The sequence below is a fragment of the Hipposideros armiger genome, unplaced genomic scaffold (genome assembly GCF_001890085.2).
Source record: "Hipposideros armiger isolate ML-2016 unplaced genomic scaffold, ASM189008v1 scaffold_612, whole genome shotgun sequence".
In the NCBI taxonomy this organism is placed as follows: domain Eukaryota; kingdom Metazoa; phylum Chordata; class Mammalia; order Chiroptera; family Hipposideridae; genus Hipposideros; species Hipposideros armiger.
Window position 1 is genome coordinate 504,232 of NW_017731962.1, and position 19,623 is coordinate 523,854.

General features: G+C 57.6%; 1 protein-coding gene across 12 annotated transcripts in view; it reads left to right on the forward strand.

Annotated features, from left to right (window-relative positions):
* TRPM2 (transient receptor potential cation channel subfamily M member 2) overlaps positions 1–16,237 on the forward strand; it is a 48,466-nt gene extending 32,229 nt beyond the window's left edge. For 8 of the 12 annotated variants that reach the window (XM_019625036.1, XM_019625032.1, XM_019625035.1 and 5 more), the window contains 15 exons: positions 268–400; positions 792–963; positions 5,566–5,749; positions 7,191–7,372; positions 7,650–7,782; positions 8,737–8,824; positions 9,318–9,405; positions 10,066–10,223; positions 10,874–10,950; positions 11,171–11,290; positions 12,056–12,142; positions 12,394–12,634; positions 13,285–13,386; positions 14,719–14,832; positions 15,394–16,237. In XM_019625036.1, coding sequence (XP_019480581.1) covers positions 268–400; positions 792–963; positions 5,566–5,749; positions 7,191–7,372; positions 7,650–7,782; positions 8,737–8,824; positions 9,318–9,405; positions 10,066–10,223; positions 10,874–10,950; positions 11,171–11,290; positions 12,056–12,142; positions 12,394–12,634; positions 13,285–13,386; positions 14,719–14,832; positions 15,394–15,519 — 2,005 coding nt within the window. In that variant the 3' untranslated portion in view covers positions 15,520–16,237. The remainder of the gene's footprint in view (positions 1–267; positions 401–791; positions 964–5,565; positions 5,750–7,190; positions 7,373–7,649; positions 7,783–8,736; positions 8,825–9,317; positions 9,406–10,065; positions 10,224–10,873; positions 10,951–11,170; positions 11,291–12,055; positions 12,143–12,393; positions 12,635–13,284; positions 13,387–14,718; positions 14,833–15,393) is intronic. The other 4 variants (XM_019625027.1, XM_019625029.1, XM_019625026.1 and 1 more) reach the window with 4 other exon arrangements.
* The last annotated feature ends 3,386 nt before the right edge of the window (positions 16,238–19,623 follow it).

Consider the following 19,623-nt stretch of genomic DNA (forward strand, 5'->3'; position numbering starts at 1 on the left):
TCTCTCTCTCTCTCTCTCTCTCTCTCTCTCTCTCTCTGACACCATGCCACGCCCCCTTTCTCCACGAACTGTGAGGGACCGGGCCCAGCCCCCTCCCAGAACGCCTGCAAGCCTGGCTGCCCCTCCCAGGCGGGGCTTCCCGACCTTTTATGGAGAACCCCCCCCCACCCCACCCCGGGGCCCCACAGGCGCTCTGGCAGGTGAGCGGGAGGCTGGGCACAGGCCCTGGGAGCCGGGAGCTGAGGCCCCCGCCTCCGCCTCGGCCAGGCTGATACCGGCGTTGCTGTACCCCGGGCGCATCATCCTGTCTCTGGATTTCATCATGTTCTGTCTTCGGCTGATGCACATTTTCACCATCAGTAAGACGCTGGGGCCCAAGATAATCATCCTGAAGCGGATGGTAAGGGGAGGGGCCGTGCTGGTGGCAAGTGGGTGCACGGGGCTTAAGCTCACCCCCAGCTCCCGCGACCCCGCTGCGCCCCTGGGCCCCCACGTCCCAGCACGCCCATCCCAGGCCTGTGCCCGTATGTCGACTTCTCCAGGCAGCCTTCCCTGCTCTCCACAGCTCACCCCCGATCCCGTTACAGCTCTCGGTGCTCCCTTCTGTGGGTCATGGCCACATTACGGGGTGCCCAGCACCCCCTGAGCGCGTGGGGCAGCCCCAGGGCTGTCTCCCCGGAGCTTCTGCTCTGAGCACCTGCAGGTCGCAGGCCAGGCATGGAGGGAGAGCCCACCTGTGGGCAGGAAGCGTGTGGGCTGAATGGCTGCAGCTGTGCCCGCTGTCTCTGCAGATGAAGGACGTCTTCTTTTTCATCTTCTTGCTGGCCGTGTGGGTCGTGTCCTTCGGGGTGGCCAAGCAGGCCATCCTCATCCACAACGAGAGCCGGGTGGACTGGATCTTCCGGGGCGTCGTGTACCAGTCGTACCTCACCATCTTCGGACACATTCCAGCCTACATCGACGGTGGGTGTGGCACTCACAGTGGGGGGGTGGGCAGAGGAGGCCCCGCCCAGCAGGGGTCCTGCCACCTCATCACACTGGGTGGGCGGATGGTGGTGGTTCCTGTTTGCTCAGCACTGCGTTGGGGGCAGGAGCTCCCAGAGTTCCCCGGGTCGTGGGAGGCAGCTACACCATGGTCCCCTTGGGCGGCGGCCTCCGCTGGGGTGCCGGCAGGGAGGGGTACTGAGCTGTACCTTGCTGCTACCGCTGAGCTCTGAGCTCCAGGTGGGCCAAGGGTGTGGCTTGGGACATCAGCTGACATCCCCATCCAGCATTGATGCCACCCTGTTCCTTCCCTTCCACCGGTCAGAAATAATTTCCCCTTCTCTGGATGGAGAGAACGCTTTTTGTTCACTGAGCTTTTTCTTTACTCTTTAACTCTTTAGGTTAGAATCTAAAATTAGAATCTAAATTTAGAACATTAGCTTCACCCCCAGAAGACACCCCTCACCCATGAGTGGTCACCACCACTCTCCCCAGCCCTCGGTTTTCCATCGCTGTAGGGTTTGGCTTTCTGCACACTGTGCAAAACCTGGGTAATGTGCCCTGTGGTCTCCTTTCCCATATACGGTGCTCCCCACGCCCATCCATCAGCAGCCACATCAGAGCTGCGTTCCTTTTCGTGGCTGCACGGTATTCCCCTGGAAGGAGGACATTTTGTGTCTCCATTCATAAGCGGTGAACATTTGAGTTGTTTCTACTTTTTGGCTACCACAAGCAGCGTGGCGATGAGCAGTTAGCAGTGCCTGTGCGGACACGTGTGTTCATTCCTCTTGGATGAACGCTTAGCAGTGAAACTGCTGGGTCACGCATGTGGTGACAGGTTTAGCTTTTTGAGAGGCTGCCAGACTGTCAGATAGCAGCCGCACTACCTGTCCAGCAGCCGTGCATGAGGGTTCCCACTCGTCCATGTCCTCGTCGACACTTGGTACTGTCTCTTTCTTATCCCTGGCACCCCGGCGGCTGAGAAGTACATATGTCTGTGGTTTTGGTTTGCTTTTCCTGACAGCTGTGGAGCATTTCTCCGTGTGCTTACTGAACCATTTGTGTGTCTTCTTTGGAGAAATGTCTATTCCTATCCTCTGCCCATTCTTCAAGTGTGTTATTTGCCTTTTTATTGGGTTGTAAGAGTTTTTCTTACATATGGATACCAGTCCCTTACCATATATATGATTTGCAGACATGTTCTGGCATTCTGTGGGCTGTCCCTTCACTTACTTTATGTTGTCTTTTGAAGCACAAAAGGTTTTCGTTTTGAGGAAGTTCAATTGATCCACCTTTTTTTATCATTTGTGCTTTTGGTGTCATATCTAAGAACCCATTGCTTAACCATGGTCAGGAAGACTTAGGCCAGTGCTGTTATTCTAAACATGTATAGCTCTAGCTCTTGCTTTGGGCCTTTGATCTATTTAAATTAACTTTTGTGTATAGTGGTCTTCTGTGTGCAAATATCCAGCTGTTCCAGCATCATGTTTTGAAAAGACTGTTCTGTCTCCATTGACGTGTCTTGGCACCTTTGTCACAAATCAGTCGGCCATTAATGAAAGGGTTTCTCTCTAGGCTCTCAGTTCTGTTGCACTGATCTCTACGCCTGTCCTGTGTCGGGACCACATTGCCTTGGTTACTGCAGCTTTGTAGCAAGTTTTAAAACTGGGAGGTGTGTGCCTTTCAACTCGCTTCTTTTTCAAGATTGTTTTGGCCTCTGGGTCCTTTGAGTCCATGCGAATTTTTGGATCAGCTTATCAATTTCTCCAAAAAGGGCATCTAGGATTTTGACTGTGGACATGAAACGTCTTTCCACTTGTTTATATCTCTAATTTCTTTCAGTAACAATTTGTAGGTTTCAGTGTCTACGTGGCATTACTTTTGTTAGATTTATTCCAAAATGTTTTATTCTTTGTCATGCTGCTGTATCTAGAATTACTTTATTAACTTTGTTTCTGGATTGCTTCTCGCTAGTGTATAGAAATATGCTATGTTTTGTATACGGAGCTTGTATCCGGAAACCTCACTGAACCGCTTCATTAGTTACGGTAGTTTTGAGTGGATCCCTTGGGATCTGCTCTGCGGGAGATCGTGTCACCTGCAGACAGAGATACTTTTACTCATTCCTTCCCAATCTGGGTGACTTTTATTTCTTCTTTCTGCCTACTTATCCTGCTAGAACCTCTGGTACAATGTTAAATAGAAGTATCGAGAACAAACATCTGTATCTTGTTGCTGATTTTAGGGGGCAAGCTTTCAGTCTTTCACTGCTGGGTATGATGCTTGCTGTGGGTTTCTTGTGAATGCCCTTTATCCAGTAGAAGAAGTTCCCTTTTATTCCTAGCTTCTTGAGTGTTTTTATTGTGAAAGATTTTGTCAAATGCTGTTTTTGCATCTATTGAAATGTGCATATGGTGTTTGTTCTTTATGCTGTTAATATGGTGTGTTATATTAATTGATTTTCAGATGTTAAACCAACTTTACTTTCCTGGGGTATGTCTCGCTTGGTCAAGGTGTGTAATTCTTTTTACACGTTGCTGAGTTCAGTTTGTTAGCCTGCTGTTGGGGAGTTTTGTTTCTATAAAGGGTACTGGTTTATAGTTTTCTTGTAATGTTTTGTGTTCTTTTGGGATCAGGGTAATGCTGGCCTCGCAGGATGACTTAGGAAATATTCCCTCCTCTTTTGTATTTTGAAAAAATTTGTGAAGGTTCCCCCGTTCCCCAAACAAAGACCACGGCATTTACTTACAAAGGCCAGTGTGGGAGCTGAAGGGAGAGTGAGGGAAGCCACACAGATGTACCCTCTGGATGGCTTGGGACCCTTTCCCACGGGGAGGAAATTCTCTTCCTTGTGCCTCCATATTCTCAGTCATGGTGAAGGATTGGTTTTCATTCTTCTTTTCACCATTTGGTGGAATTCACCGGTGAAGCCACCTGGGCCTGCACTTTCTTTGTGTGAAGTTTTAAAATTACTAATTCAGTCTCTTTACTTGTTATAGGTCTATTTATATTTTGTTTCTTTTTCAGTCACTTTTGGTAGTTTGTGTCTTTCTAGGAATTTGTCCATTTTTCTAAGTTGTCTAATTTGTTAGCATATGTTTTTGTAGTATTTCATTATAGTTCTTTTTATGCTCGTAAGATTGGTAGTAACGTCCTTTCTTTCATTTATGATTTTAGAAATTTGAGGCTTTTCTTTTCCTTCCTCAATCAGTCGAGCTACAGCGTTGTAATTAATGAAAGGGTTTCTTTAATTTAATTAGTTGGTTGATGTTTTCCAAGAGCCGGATTTAGGTTTTGTTGATTTTCTTTGTCGTTTTTATATATTTTTTATTTTACTTATTTGCATTCTGATCTTTATTATTTCCTTCCTTCTGCTTTGGGTTTAGTTTGCTTTTCTCTTCTTAGCTCACTAAAGTGGAAGGCTACAGTATTGAGCTCTTCTTTTTAATATAGGCATTTATAGCTATTATAGTGAGTTTTTATCAGAAAATTAATAACACTTGCAAAAACATATTTGATTTCGGGCCGGCCGAGTGGCGCGATGGTTAAGAACTCGCTTGGGATGCCAGAGGGCCCCGGTTCGGATCCCACATATGAGGGCCAGTGACACTGCCCTCTACAGCTAAGATGCTGAACAACAGCTCAACCTGGAGCTGGACTGCCGTGAGTCGCTGGCGACGGCGTAGGCTGCAGTCCCTGTGGCAGTGGGTTGCCATGGGCTACCGTGTGTAGCCAGCCAGCAGCCAGCGTGAGCGGCCAGCCGCCGCAGTGAGCGGCCGTCCAGAAGCCGGCGACTGATCTGCCTCGCCCGGGAAGAGCGCAATGATGGTGCCAACTTGGGCCAGTGAAGCAGTGTCCTCCACAACTAGACTGAAGAACAAAACGACAGCAACTTGTCTGTTCCCCTTCCCCAATCCCCCAGCACTGTTCCCATTCCCCCAATTCCCCAATAAAAATCTTTAAAAAAAAAACAAAACATATTTGATTTCAAAATAGTGCATTCTTGCTGAAAAAATGTTTAATTCAAGGTAAGTATAAAGAAAAACATCGTCCGTAAGCCTGCCTCCCGGAGTGAATCACTACCAACAACTTAGTGTGTTTCTTTGAGATATTTTTCCTGCACAAGCTGGATATGTCCTCTGCTTTTCTATCAGTGAGGACTGTGGCTTGTGGTGGCCTGCTGTGCGTGTCAGCGTGTCGCCGCTGCTCCTGGCCCCTTCCTCAATGCCCCGTCTCTTCGCCATAGTTGTTAGCTTTCGCCCCTTGAGCTCTGTCCCACCACATGGGCTCTCCAGGTGGGGGCCTGTGCTTCCTGGTGCTCGCCCCTGCCTGGGGCCCAGGGAGTGGCCGGTGGGGACGGCGGGGTCCTGGGTGGGGGCACGGGCCAGCCTGGAGAGCAGGTCTGGCTTCTGGGGCTTTCTCTGGCCACCACAGGTGACTGTGGCAGACACCTCTCTTTGGGCTTTCTCTGGGGCTGAGCTGGCAGCCGAGGTCCCCCAGATGGGCGGGTGTCCAGGCCTGGGGTGTCCAGACTTGTGACGGAGTGGTTTTCTTTGCTGTTTGCCCCCCACCGCTTGCTAGCCGTGGACTTCAACCTAGACCAGTGCAGCCCCAATGGCACCGACCCGTACAAGCCCAAGTGCCCGGAGAGCGACGCCAGCCGGCACCAGCCCGTCTTCCCAGAGTGGCTGACGGTCACCCTGCTCTGCCTGTACCTGCTCTTCACCAACATCCTGCTGCTGAACCTGCTCATCGCCATGTTCAAGTGAGTGCCGCGCAGGCGGGGGCTCGCCCAGGCCGCACGGCCCCCGTCACCACTGTCCCCCTCCTGTCACCACCACTGTGTGGCACTGCAGCCCAGGACTCAGGCCCCCGGCGCTCCCAGGCGCTCTGCTCAACCCAGGCTGGGTGGTGCCGGCCGTTCTACCAGGTCCCTGTGTGTCTGTCTATGGCGCTGCTGCTGGGGGGCCAGTGGCACCCGTCATGCCAGCCTGCAGGCTGTGCTGCGGGAGGCCACAGATGGCGGGGGCGCCCCGTCTCATCTTGCTCCTCCCTGCTCCTGGAGTCAGTGGGGCTGCGGGGGGGGGGGGCTCCATGTCCATGGTACAGACCAGCCTGTGGAAACTCTGGGTGCCTCACAGGGACATCAGCCTCCCTGGAGGGGCCGAGGACAGTCACATATGGAAGCAGCTGAATTCGCACCCAGGCCTCTTAGGACATTCATTTAGCTTTGCTCAGCCTCCGTCCTCTTGGAGAAAACACTATTTTTCCAATTGTTTGTGAACATGAAATAACGTCCTAAAGGTGAAAGCTTTCCTTGCAGCCTCCGCTTTGCAGCTGAGGGAACCGGGCTGCACGGGGCAGTGCCCTGAGGTCACCTCGGGATACGGAGGAACACATGTCAGCACTCAGTAAAAATGCTGCTCTTACGATGCAGGACAATCTCGTTCGTTTGTGTAAGAAGCCCAGAGGAGGCAGGGTCCCAGGGCCAGCCCGCCTGTGGCCGGCAGAGGCTGGCAGCTCCCTCTCGGGTCCCAGCTCAGCTGGCCGGCCAGCCTCTCGCATTCTTTCCGGCCTCTGCAGAAGGGCCTGTGGGACCTGTGACCACTGTGGAAGGTTTTAACTCTCGGTTTAGACAGGCACTGTTTCTCTTCCCCTTTTATCAGCTAAGTTGCTGAGGTTGTCACTTTCTTATTTCATGTGACAGTCCCTCAACATGTGCTGGAACTGTGACATAGAGGCCACAGGGGCCAGTGGTCAGGGGCTCTGTCCCCGTAGCGAGCCTCCCCTCCCCTCCGCCAGCCTCTGTCCGTTTCGATTTGGCGCTGTCAGGGTCCATGCAAGACGACGAACGTGCAGACAGTAAACGTGTCCACTGTTGAAACACCGTTTCTTCTGTTTGTCAGAGTTCAATGCCAGGATGACGTCCACCCCCTGACAAATGTCCGCTTTGTTTTGTCTCTTAACGAGGTTTATAAACCCTAAAATCTAGTTGTTCTTTCTTTGTTCGCACGTTGGCTCCCAAGAAGCTCCGAAGTCTGAATCCGGCTAGTCAGCCGTCTCTTTGTGCCCCTAGAACCGCCCTCCCGGGGGTGCGTGTCAGCTTCTCACAGCCGTCATCCAGGCCCCGGCAGTGAGACGGGTGCCGTTACTCGTGCCGCGTGTCACCACCTCGTGTGACCAGCGCGCTCCTTGCCTCCCGCCAGCTACACGTTCCAGCAGGTCCAGGAGCACACGGACCAGATCTGGAAGTTCCAACGCCACGGCCTGATCGAGGAGTACCAGGGCCGGCCCCCCGCGCCACCCCCCTTCATCCTCCTCAGCCATCTGCATCTCTTCATCAAGAGGGTCATCCTCAAGATACCCGCCAGGCGACACAAGCAGCTCAGTAAGCCGGACCCTTGGCCGCCCCCAGAGCGCATTCTCGGCCGTCTTAGGGACCGGATGTGGGCTTGGGGTAGGCGTGGCGGCTCCTTCTAGAATCCAGGACGCTCGGGAAGAGTGCACACAAGTCAGGACACTGACCTTACACTGGTCCTGCGGGGTGGGGTGGGGCGGGCTCCTCCTGTGCTCAGGCACAGACCCTCCCCGTGGGGCCCTCTGGCCGGGCCGCACCTCACCTGTCCTCACGCGGAGCCAGGTCGCCCTGTCTGCTCCCTGCACAGAGAACAAGCTGGAGAAGAATGAGGAGTCCGTGCTCCTGTCCTGGGAGATGTACCTGAAGGAGAGTTACCTGCAGAGCCTGCAGGACCAGCAGAGGCAGAGGCCGGAGCAAAAGATGCAGGACATCAGCAACAGGTGTGGGAGGCCGGGGCACAGCCCCCGGGTTCTGAGACGGCCGACTGACAGAGCCCACCTGGGGGAGGCCCAGCGCTGCTCACGTGCGGCCGGAAACCTCCCTGTGGCAGCCCCTGCACGTCTGTGGGCCCTGAGCCCTGTCCTGTCTGACCACGGCCCTCCCTTCGCTGGCGCTGAGAGGCCGCGTGGGGTGGGGTGGCGTGGGCTGGAGGAGGGGCAGATGGGCCTGCAGGAGGCCCGCTGGAGGCCTGCGAGGGTGGACGGTGCACGGCCGTGGTGCCACTCCTGTAGGGTCTTGGTGGCCCGGCCCAGAGCTCCAGCCCACTCGGCATGGTCTTCTGCTCCCCATTCCTCCCGCCCCACTACCTTCCAGGGGGCGAGGTGGGGGTTGGGGATTGATCTGTCTGCCCCCTTCTCTCCACCCCACCCCTCAGCCCTGTGGGCCCCAGACTTAGGACGACTGGGTCCTACTGTCACCGTGTGTCTCACTGTGGGCCAGGAGGAGGGAGGGGACATGGTGCCATGTAGTCATGGTAGCTCCTGCCCCTGGCATGGAGGTCCCCGCAGGCCATGGAGAAGGGCGTCCTGGGGCCACCGGACAGGGAGCAGCCAGGAGCATGCGCCCCTCCGTCTCCTCAGACACCTGCCTTTCTACACCTCTCTCGGCTCATCAGTGAAATGGTGACAGGGACACTACCCACTGGCTGTCAGAGTGGCTGTAGAGCCCGAGGCGTCCGCTGGCTCCGAGATGGTCCCCCTCGGGCACTAGGCAGCGTGCTTTCAATACAGAAACACATATTACCAGTGCTTTCAAATTAAGAGGGGGATGCCAGACATTAAGGCCGCAGAGCCCGGCTGCTGGTCTGACGGGGCTGCCCGCCTGCAAGCTGGCCCGCCTCCTTACCGTCCGGCCTGTGAGTCTGGCCGGCTGGGCTCAGCTGTGTCCTCTTCCAGGGTGGACACCATGGTGAACCTGCTGGAAATGGACCTTCTGAAGCAGTCGGGCTCCATGGAGCAGAGACTGTCCTCCTTGGAGGAGCAGGTGGGTCCAGGTGGGGCCTGCTTCTGGGGCCCGGGTCTGGTGGGCCTGGCTGGTCACTGCGGAGCGGGGGCTTTGAGAACGAGAATGCCGGAAAACAACCCAGAAAAGGAGGTGGGGAATGTCGGGCAGCCGCTCCCAATGGGAATCGGTACCTTTAGTCCTCCAGAAAGTTCTTCCAATGATTTCCCTGGCAACTCTCCCCCCCGCCTCCGGCCCCCAATGACTGCACTGAGGTGGGCACATCATGCCCTGTCTGAGGAATACACTCTGGTTCCCTCCTCGGACTGTCCTCTGAGACGGCCGCCATTACAGGGACTCTGTGCCCGGAACCTGGGAGGAGGCTGCGGGAATCAGCAGTGGCCCCTGGCTGTCCTCAGTCCTCCCAGCGGGGCCCTGGCGGTGTCGGTGGCTGCCTGGGGAGCAGGCGGGCGGAGGGGTGCATGTGCTGTGGGGGCCCGTGCTGACCCCCCCTTGTTTGGGGCGTGCCTTCCAGGTGGCGCAGACGGCCAGAGCACTGCACTGGATCGTGAAGACCCTGAGGGACGGCGGCCTTGGCTCGGGGGAGGAACCCCCCACCCTGGGTGAGTGGGTGGCGTGTTCCTTTGAGTCTGGGTCTGTAGGGAGTAGACAAGGCAGCCATTGGGGGCTCCTGCTGGGCCTGGAGGAAGGCTGCCAGCAAGTGCCAAGTGCAGCTGGGCCCGCCCTCACCCCAACTTGACCCAGTCCCTACTTCCAATGAGAGATGTGGCCCAGGGCCCCGCCCTCCTCCTGTGCATTGTGCTGGTAAGGGGGCAACTCCAGGAGATGCCTGAGACCCAGTCACAGGGACTGGGTGACAGACGGCAAAGTCCGTGCTCCTGACTTGGCAGCCAGCCAAGAACTGGGCACGAGGACCCCTGGGGGCTGCTGGCCCCGAAGGAGCAGAGGTGCCCCCTCCAGTGGACGGGCTTCCCAGAGGGCCGTGAGCCCAGCTGGTTACCGAGAACCCTGCCAGTAGCTGCCCAGGGGGGCGGGTGCCAGCCGGGGCACGCTCCCTGCTGGACCCCAGGTCTCCGTCCTTCCAAGGCTGCAGTGCTGGGGGCCCCAGGGAGGGTGTCCTGTCAGGGCTGGGGTTGGACCTGGGCTGGGGGTGGGGGAGGCAGCCCAGTTTTGGGGAAAGGACTCCAGGGGATACCCCATGCTGCGGGCTCGGTTGCCTGAGCCCTGCCGGCTTTGCCCATGGCACGTGTGGCTATCCCCAGCACCCCAGAAGGCCTCGGAGGGGCAGGGTCTGGAGCTGGACAGCAGGCAGGAAGTGGAGGACCTGGGCGACGCCCCCCATGTGAATGCCCGGCACCTCATGTACCCCGACTCCCCCGTCCTGCGGTTCCCTGTGCCCAATGAGAAGGTTCCCTGGGAGGTGAGTGCTGTCCAGGCTGAGGTGGCCGGTGCTCTAGTGGGGAGCCGCCCTGCCCCAAAGCCTCCCACGCAGCTGGGTACGGGGGTGGGTTAGCCCGCTGCAGCCTCCCAGGGTCGTGTTGGACAGATAAGGAAACGCAGGCACCCAGGTCCACACAGCTGGAGGTGTTGGAGCTCAGACTTGAGCCCTGGCTGCCCGGTGGGCTTCTGACCCACACAAGGAGCCTCTAGTCACCCCACTTGCCCTCGCTCCCACTGTCCCCAGTGCACGGTCACCGCCCCCTCTGTGAGTGCCAGGTGAGCGGAAGCATTGAAGAAGGGGCACACAGAGAGAGACCTAGATACAACGGCACCCACCCCACCCCACAGGCTTTGTCTCTGGCTTTTCCAGAATATTCCCAGCTATTGCTTCCATTGCCTGCACCCTAATCCCTGCCAGTCGGAGCCCTTCTCACCTCTCGAGTCCAGCTTAGCCCCCTGCCTGTCCTGGGGAGACTCCCCTAGACCACCAGCTCTGTGGCCAGTCCCTCGGCTGGGTCCCCCAGGTCGACCCCAGCTCAGAGCTGCCTTTGGGGTGCTCTCGGGGTCCTGGGCTATGAGTGCTTGGAGGAGAAGCAGACAGTCTGAGGGGAGAACCACCCTTTTGTGCAGACGGAGTTTCTCATCTACGACCCGCCCTTTTACACGGCGGAGAGGAAGGACAGAGACTCGGTGGACCCCGTGGGGAAGTGAGTGCGCCTTCGTCACGGCCCGGGGCGGGAGGGCGAGGGACCCCAGGGCTCCACAGTGACTGCCGGGAACCCGCGCAGGGCGAGCGTCTGCTTCCTGCCTGGATGGGGTGCCCTGTCGTCCCCCAGGGCGGAGGACACGCTGGGGGGAAGGGTCGTGTGGCTGAGGGGGCCTCCCAGGCGTGGTCACCACAGCTCTGCCCCCTCCCCCTGGTCTGAGGTGCTGGTGTCCCCCCAGCACCCTGGAGCCCCTGTCCCAGGTCCGCTTCAACGCCGTGGACGGCCCCACGGACCGTAGGAGCTTCCAGGGCAGCTACGCAGTTCGGGACGGGCTCCCTCTGTGAGTGCCACCCCGCCCGCGGTGCAGGCCTACTGTGTGCCCACCGGGGGCCCGGAGATAAAGGAGCCTCCCTGCCTGGCCCCCAAGTGGAGGAATCAGGAGGGGCCACGGAGGGCCAGGACATGGGCGGGAGTGAGGGGCCTGAGGGTGCAGGCGGTGCTGCCTCTCTGGAATGCTCTGGACCAGGGGGAGGCTGTATAAAAGATATGCCAGGACCTAGTCGATGGGCTAGACCTGCGGGCTGAGAGCAGCAGGGTGGACCTGGATGATGAATGTCTTCCTCCCGTTTTAGTGTGAATTCACATGCACCCACCCCAGTGTGAGAATCTGTTATTCCGAATAGGACTTGGGGGGCTGGGGGGGAAGGAGCCAGCCCTGCCCGGCCGGGAAACCGCAGGCCCTGTATGAGTGCCCAGCCTTGGGGAGCAGGGACAAGTCCGTGTGCCAGGGCCTGGTCCCCCAGGCGGGGTCCTTATAAATGGCCTTGATGCCTGGGTGCTTGGCCCTGACCCCATGCTGCCCCCGTGCCCCCTCACACTTGCCGTGTGGTGCCCTGCGTCGCTCACATGCTCTCTGGGGCACAGGACGGCCACTTGAACACCTTGCTCGTCTGCAGCGGGGCCAGACTTTTGCTCCCAAACAGACCTCTTTGTTTTCCTACTGACCCCATGGCAACCTGGAGCCCCCACCTCACCCCTTGGGGTCCCCAAGGATTGGCTGTCTGGGTGGCAGGCGGCAGGCTGAACAGATCCCTCTCCGCCCCAGGAACCCCATGGGCCGCACAGGGCTGCGTGGTCGCGGGGGCCTCAGTCGCTTCGGGCCCAACCACACACTGCAGCCTGTGGTCACTCGGTGAGTACGCCGTGACGAGGACACACGGTGACCCGTGTGCCCCGGAAGGGACTCATTCCGGGCCTTTCCCCTGCACCCAGATTGCCCAGAAGACAGCTCGTGTTTGGCGCCAGCCTCACGGTGGGGTGCACACAGGGAGGAGTGTCCCCGGCCGGCTCCCCTTCCCTTAGAGCCCTGGGAGGAGGGACACGGTGGCCAGGGCCCACCGCTGCCACAGACTGAAAATACGCATAATCCCACCACGATTCCAGACTCATAGTGTGGGACAGCCGGGTCCCTGAAAGCCACTCTCGCAGAGGCCGGCCAGCGGTCAGGCGAGTGGGAGCGGGTCCAGGAAAGGAGACAGCCGGTCCCGGGAGGGGAGGTGTGAGCCGGGTCCCCCGCAGGTGGAGGAGGAATCAGGACGGAGCCATCTGCAGAAAAGGCATAAAGAAAGTGCTGGAAGTGCTGGTGGTGAAGCACCCCCTCTCAGAACACTGGGCCTTGCCAGGGGTAAGCCGCCGAGCCGTCTGTCCGTTAGCCTTTGGTCCTTCACCCACCCACCCACTGACTGAACTCCAGCCACCTGCGACCACTGCCCTGGACAGCTCTGGACACTGTCCGTGGCTGTTAATGGCAGAGCCAGGCACTTGGCAGGTCTTCAGGCCCCAGCACGGAGCCCAGGGCTCTGGGTCCCCAGCATAGGCCCTGAGGGGCGTCTGCTGAGCTCGCACAGGTCCAGCTGCCACAGCTTAGCGAGGGGCAGGGTGTCGTGAGGGCCCAAGCAGAATGGACATGATGTGGACTGTGAGGGACTTCCAATAACAAGCAGGGTCCCCTGGATGGGTGGGGGACAGGGAGTGCAGGCACAGGGTCCATGTCCATGAGCGGGTGGCGGCCAGGCTGGTGGACGCCCCGGGAGGCGCCAGTGCCTAGCGTGTGCTCCCCCAGGGCTGTGCTTTCAGCCCACGCCTGCTGCCCGGCGGCTGACGTGGGCACTGGGCTCTGGGCAATGTCACTCCGGCCTGAGATAGCCAGGCTGCCAGACGCTCGTCCGCCTGTGGCTCCGGGGCTCTGGCGGGCCGCCCATGCCGGGCCGGTGGCCAGTGGAGGCGGGTCCCTGGGCGCCTGACCCGCCTGCCTCCGCCTCTCTCCCTGCTCAGGGCTCCCGGGAACCAGGCGAGACGCTGCCTCGGAAGCTGAAGCAGGCCCTCTGCAGAGAGTTCTGGCCTTCCTTCGAGAGCCTGCTGAAGCGGGGCACGGAGGTACGGCGCCCCCTGTGTGCCAAGCCCCCGGGGGCTGCAGGAGGCGGCAGCACAAGCCCTTTTCCTTCTCTCTCCGCCCAGCTGTCTCTCTCTAAATCGGGGGTGGCCTTCGACGCTGCCACCCTGGGCAGGCCTGATGTCCGTCCCTCCGCCCACACTCACGCTTGCCCTGAGCACAGCTGGCACACGGGAGACCCAGTGCCCAGGCTTGCCAAGCCCTGGACGGGACAGGAAGCCGGGTCCTCCGCACTTGTTCGGCCTGTTTGCTTCACCGAATCTTTTCTTCGTTGCGAGAGCAGCACGCGTTTGCTAGGACAGCCCAAATGCAGCTGGCAAACGGGGAACAGCGCCGCCGCCTGCACACCCCGCACCCCTGCCGCACCCTGCCCACTTCCTCACGCCTGTGCGCGCACCTGCTTTCTGTCCACACGAGCCCGCACGGCCGCAAACCTCACTTATCTGTCCTCTGGTTTTTCACTTAGTTTGCGGTGGTCATAGTTTTAGGTCCACATGTACAAATTTCCCTCACTGTTTTTCATGACTACATCATGTTTTGTAGGCTACATATATTTTGTGCCACGATTTGGTTAAGCAGCCCCCTAAGTGGCATCTAAGTTATCACCAGCCTTTTTCTGCCACGTGTTAGGATGAACCAGGCCATGGCTGGCACTGACCGTGGGGTTTGTCCCGGGCGGTGCCTGGCAGATACTGCCATCTCCTGCTTCCTTACTTTGTAAAAACAGTTTGTTTCTTGAGGTAAAGTCCAAACAGCATAAAACTAGCCATTTTAAAGCAAACTGTTCAGTGGCATTTAGTACATTGACAATGTGGTGTGACCGTCCCCTCTGTCTAATTCTGAAACATTCCCATCACCCCAAAAGGACCCCCTGCATCCCACTGGGGCCACTTCCTTCCCGTCCTTTCACCCCTGGCCACCGCTGGGCACTCTGTGTCTGCGGGTTTGCCTTTCTGGACATTTCTGTTGGTGGAGTCACATGGCGTGTGGCCTTTGGTGCCCGGCGTCTGTCACTTAATGTTATGTCTTCAGGGTCCTCTATCAATTTTAATCCTTCCAAGGACAGTCCCGGCGGGTCTGATGCCAGGCCAGCGGCCGGGAGGGAGGCGAGTGGGGTCAGTCAAGGCTGAAAGCCCTGTTGGGAGCAGCTGGACGGACGGGGAGAGAGCCAGGCCGGGGGCTTGGGCGCCCTGGCAGCTGTGCTCAGAGCGTCCGAGGGCCGGACGAGCTTGGGGACAGTGAGGTCCCTCCCTCTGCAAGGAAGCCAGTGGAGCTCAGGCTCCGTCCTGACTGGCTCACCCTGGCCTGCCCCCCAGGTGTACAAAGGCTACGTGGACGACCCGCGGAACACGGACAACGCCTGGATCGAGACAGTGGCCATCAGTGTCCACTTCCCGGACCAGAGCGACGAGCTGAAGAGGCTGAACTCTGTATGGGGCTCGGGTCGCAGACTCCAGGGAGCGGGGAACTTAGGTCCTACAGGAGGGGTCTGACGGGCTCCTGGGCAGCCAAGTGTGGGGGCTGCAGGGGTCAGAGTTGTGCCCAGAGGGCACCAGCAGGTGGCTGGAGCAGGTCAGGGCTACATGGGGACCCTGGGATTGGGTCCTCCTGGGGCCCCCCAGGCTCTCATCAGGGGAGGTGTGTTCATACACCTTTATAGGGATACCATCCCCTGTATTTAGCTCAGTCCTGAGTGTCCGTAATCTAGACCTGAGACCGAGAGGTCCCAGGGAAGAAAACGCGGGGCTTCCTATGCAGGCGAGACCACCTCGGGGTAAGGAGCTGCTGTCTCCTCCGAGGACTGTCGGGCTCTGCAGGCGTTTTCTGAGCTGGGACTCAAGCCGGTGTCCTTGCTCCCGGCAACAGAAGAAGAAAGCCCAGGCCAGCCCTGCGACAGGGCCAGGGCCGGGGGCCGGGGCCGTGGCGAAGCCCGGGGTGTCTGGGGGGAGGCAGGCACCTCAGAGGGTCAGGATGTGCCTTTGTCCTTGCAGCACCTGCTTGCCCGCGACCCACGGATGTCCATCCAGTGGCAGGTGGTGGACAGACGCATCCCGCTGTATGCCAACCTCAAGACCATCCTCCAGGAGGCGGCCACTCTGTATGGGGCTCACTACTGACAGGGCTCAGGCCGAGGCTGGTGCGCCCCCAGCCCCTCGGAGACTTGGGCTGCACGACGCCCCGTGGACCTCCGCAGGCCAGGGGCACAGCGTGACGTGGTTTGGGGACCCGCCGCGCCTCGTGGCCCGCTGGAATCAACCGCCAGATGAGCTCGTGAACCCGAAGGCGACAGGGCTCTCTGAAAGGGCAGCCGAGGCAGGGGACAGGCTGGCTCCGGTCACACGGCAGCTCCTCAAGATGGAGGTGGCCCCTGAGAGCCCACCAGCCATCACGGCCTCTCTCGAGCGGCGAGCGGCCAGCTGAGGGTCTGGATCCTCCTGGCAGCCTCGCCCTTGGCTGGAGTCCACTCCCTCCTGGTCATGTCCTGATCAGCACATCCCCCACCGGGTGTGCACAGCCCAAGGCCTGTGTCTCTCAGGGAGCTAGGGTTCCCCTGTGGCCTCCTCCTTGGGCCCAGGCCCCACAGATGGCCTCCACTGTGACCTGATGCGGTCCCTCGCCGGGCCTGAGGTGGACACTATGGGAACCCAGTTCCTGCCCAGTCCACCTTCAGGGCTGAGCCCCTCAGCAGGGGCAGGAAGATGGCAGCTCAGACCTGCTCTGGACACGCAGGGGGTCCCGGCCTGTGCACGGCCTGGGACCCAGGTGGGGCTCTCCCACATGCAGTGCCCCGTCCCTCCCATTGTGAGCCCTGGGAGGAGCGGGGGTGGGGTGGGGGTGGCGCCCTGTTCAGTGTCAGTGACTCACAAACTATCAGCACAAAGCAGGAGCTTTCAGGACCAAGAAGGTTGTCCAACTGACATTAAGCCCGCTGCCCAACAGGCCTGGCCAGCTCCTGCATTCCCTACTAATTAAGTTACAGACCAGCGCGGCGTCAGGCTGTGTCTGAGCCACCGGAACCTCTGCCTACTCATGGCCTGAGGGCATCTCCCATGGCGGCCGTGGATGCCCTGCAGGCGCCCAGGGTCCAAACCCGTGATTCCTGCTCTGACGCCCCGGCCCCGCCCCCTTGCGCTGCTCCCTCCTCTTCGGTCTCCTGGGCCAGGCTCCATCAGGGTCTCAAGCTCTCCCCCCCCTCAGGTGCTCAGGCACCGTGACGCCTTGGTTTTTATCTAGAATCATAGACCCAGCCAAACTAGAATTCAAGTGGCAGCACCAAATAAAGACACTTTAGAATCGTAAGGGCACAGAAAAAGTGCTACTTGTGTCCTTTTCTGGGAGAATTTCTCAAAGACAAATGTGGAAACGCAAACACACTGGCTCCGGCAGCTCTGCAGAGCGCCACTACCAGGAAGAGTGCCGTCCGGACCTCAGCGGTGGCTTCTGGCGAGGCCTCTGTCCTGGGTCCTCACAGCCTGTCCTCAGCGGGGGACGCCAGTCCTATCAGATCAGGGCTCCACTCGCGACCTCATTTAACCTCATTCTGTCCTTAGAGGGCCCGCCTCCAAATACAGCCACCCTGAGAGTCAGGAGTTCCACATAAGACTATTTGGGAGGGACACACGCACACGCACACGCACGCGCGCCCCTGAGCTCTGGTAAGCAAAGAAAGCACTGAAATGTATGGCTCAGTCTTATTGTGACGAAAAAAGGGAAAAGAAAATGTAACAGCAGCTTAGAATTAAGATCCCGCCAGTTTCCTGGGAGCTGCCTCTCGGGCGGTGAAGGTCGGGAAGAAGAAATGATGCTGACCAGGGTGGTGTCCAGAGGAAACAAAAGGTACTGCAGGTCAGGACGACCCTAGGACAGAAACGGGAATGACCAAAACCCCCAGAGGGTTCAGCGGAACAACAACATCAGGGAAAGAGAGAAATATCGGTAGGGCTTAGAGGATGGTTCATAGGAAATAAAATGGTAGGAAATAGTCCAAACATGTCAGTAATTATGACACATATAAACTGTGATTCTCATGTTGAAATAAACACCAGCAAATTTCTCTTGTTCTCTGTATTTTTTTGCCACCTAAAACAGAAGAGATATGTAATAGCTGACAACCTGGGCAAGACGCGCTAGGCAGATGCTTCCAGAAAGCAAGGTATGGAGACAGGTATGGTAGAGCAAGAGGGCCCGAGGTTCACACTTGACCTTTTAAGGCCAAAGAGAAGTAACTGCATAAAGGTACAAATTCACGCAGGCAGCGCTTTCCTGAACTGCGGTCCACCCAGCACCATAGCTGTTCAACCCTCCGTCGGGCGCAACTGAGCTCACAGATTCATCGCACACAAAGATGCCGCTATGGAATACGTCTTTACTAAGTCACACGACTGGCGATAGGTTACGGTAGAGGGGGAAGATACGGAAGCGATGAGTCACGATACTTCAGTTAACTTAGATATTTGAAAGTTTGTGTGCAATGAATCTGTGAGATCAGTTGCGCCTGACGGAGGGTTAAACATGTGAAGCAGAATTGTTAGGGACTCAAGGAAAAATTGGCAAATCCACAGTAATCTCTCAGAAATCAAGGAATCAAGAAGCAAAAGGCAAGTAGGGCAGACTTTTAATAGCGCAATTAACAAGATGAAGGTCGCGCTGTGTGTGCACTTGTGTGGTGCGGGCGTGTGTGTGCCTGCATGTATGTGTGTACATGTGTATGTTTATATCGTATATTATTTATACATATAAATTACAGTCTGCACATAAATTTGTACGTACAGTCTATGTATAATCTATATTTATATAATAAATGATGCGTAACATAAATACATAGCACACATGTACACATATAGATGTACACTCTGTGTAGATGACTCTGTACCCACCCCAACAACAAGAAGGCCCAGAAGAGACACATGGTTCCCAGGCACACACATGACATTCACCAAAACAACGCTCACCCAGTCTCCAGGGGACCTCAACACCTTCCCATAGGCAGCTCAGTCACCCAGGCCACTCCCTGTCACAGCCTTAGAACATTGGAAGAGGACCGAAAATGCATGTTGCCTTGCAGCTGCCAACTCGAAGGCTCCTCGCCCTGCTCCTTTGAAGTCCTAAGGGAGTGTCTTGGAATGCTGAGACCCCAGGGAATGATCCCGGTGAAACTTCCTTATCCGCTAGTCTCGGAATGCCGAGGCCATCCCGGGGATCATACGCAGGTGTGAAAGCACAACTCTGCTTGATCACAATGAGTTTCAGGTGAAGCAGCTGCCGGCCTAACCGAATCAATTAACTGGGTATAGATATTCAAATTGACCTCTTTGTGACCGTTGTAAATAAAAGCTTTACGCCCACCAGTATCAGGACTCGCTCTCTCGGTCTCTCAGTCTGCAGAGACTCTACTTTTGACTCTTGTGATTTCTTAACCCTTCGCCACCCTCCTCGAGCCCCCAGCGTTTGTCACGCGGGATGTGATATGCATCTAGTGGTTCCAGGTGTCTGCATCCTCTCTGCACGCTTGGGACGGAGTGACCAGTCCCCTGGCCAGCCCCGAGGAACAGGAGGTGCTGCCGGGCAGCGCACAGCTGGGTGGTGCAGCCCTCCACCCTCGCCACCCAAGGCCTCCTGCGCTCACCCTGGGGCCCGCTTCCCAGCAGGAGCACCGGTGAGGGAAGGAAGTGCCTGTCGCTGTCCTGAGACTCTGCACTCCCAGGGTCACCTCTGGCCGCTGGGGGACCCTGGCAAGCCGACTGTGAGCTGGGACTGTGTAGGGAAAGCTGAGAGGGGTCTCCACACCCTGTGAGGACCGGCACCTTCTGCCTCCCCACTCCCTGCGACCAGCACCTTTGCTGGGGAGCAAACCCAAGCAAGACAGTGAGAGAGTCCTAGGTCAGAACCTGCTGGATGTGGCTGGAGAGTCTCAGGAGGGACACATAACTTTAAATACCCTTATTTAAAAATCACAAGACCGAGAGTAAATTGTCTAAGGTTATGACTCACGAAGCTCAAAAAACACCGACAACATAAATCCAGGGGCTGAGGCAGAATTTAAGGAAAGAGGAAAATAAGAATCAACACGAAAAAAAAGATTCTTGAGAAAGAACCAACAATATTGACAAAAAGAAGAAGAGTGGGGGCCGGCCGAGTGGCGCGATGGTTAAGAGCTGGCTTGGGACGCCAGAGGGCCCCGGTTCGGATCCCACATATGAGGGCCAGTGACACTGCCCTCC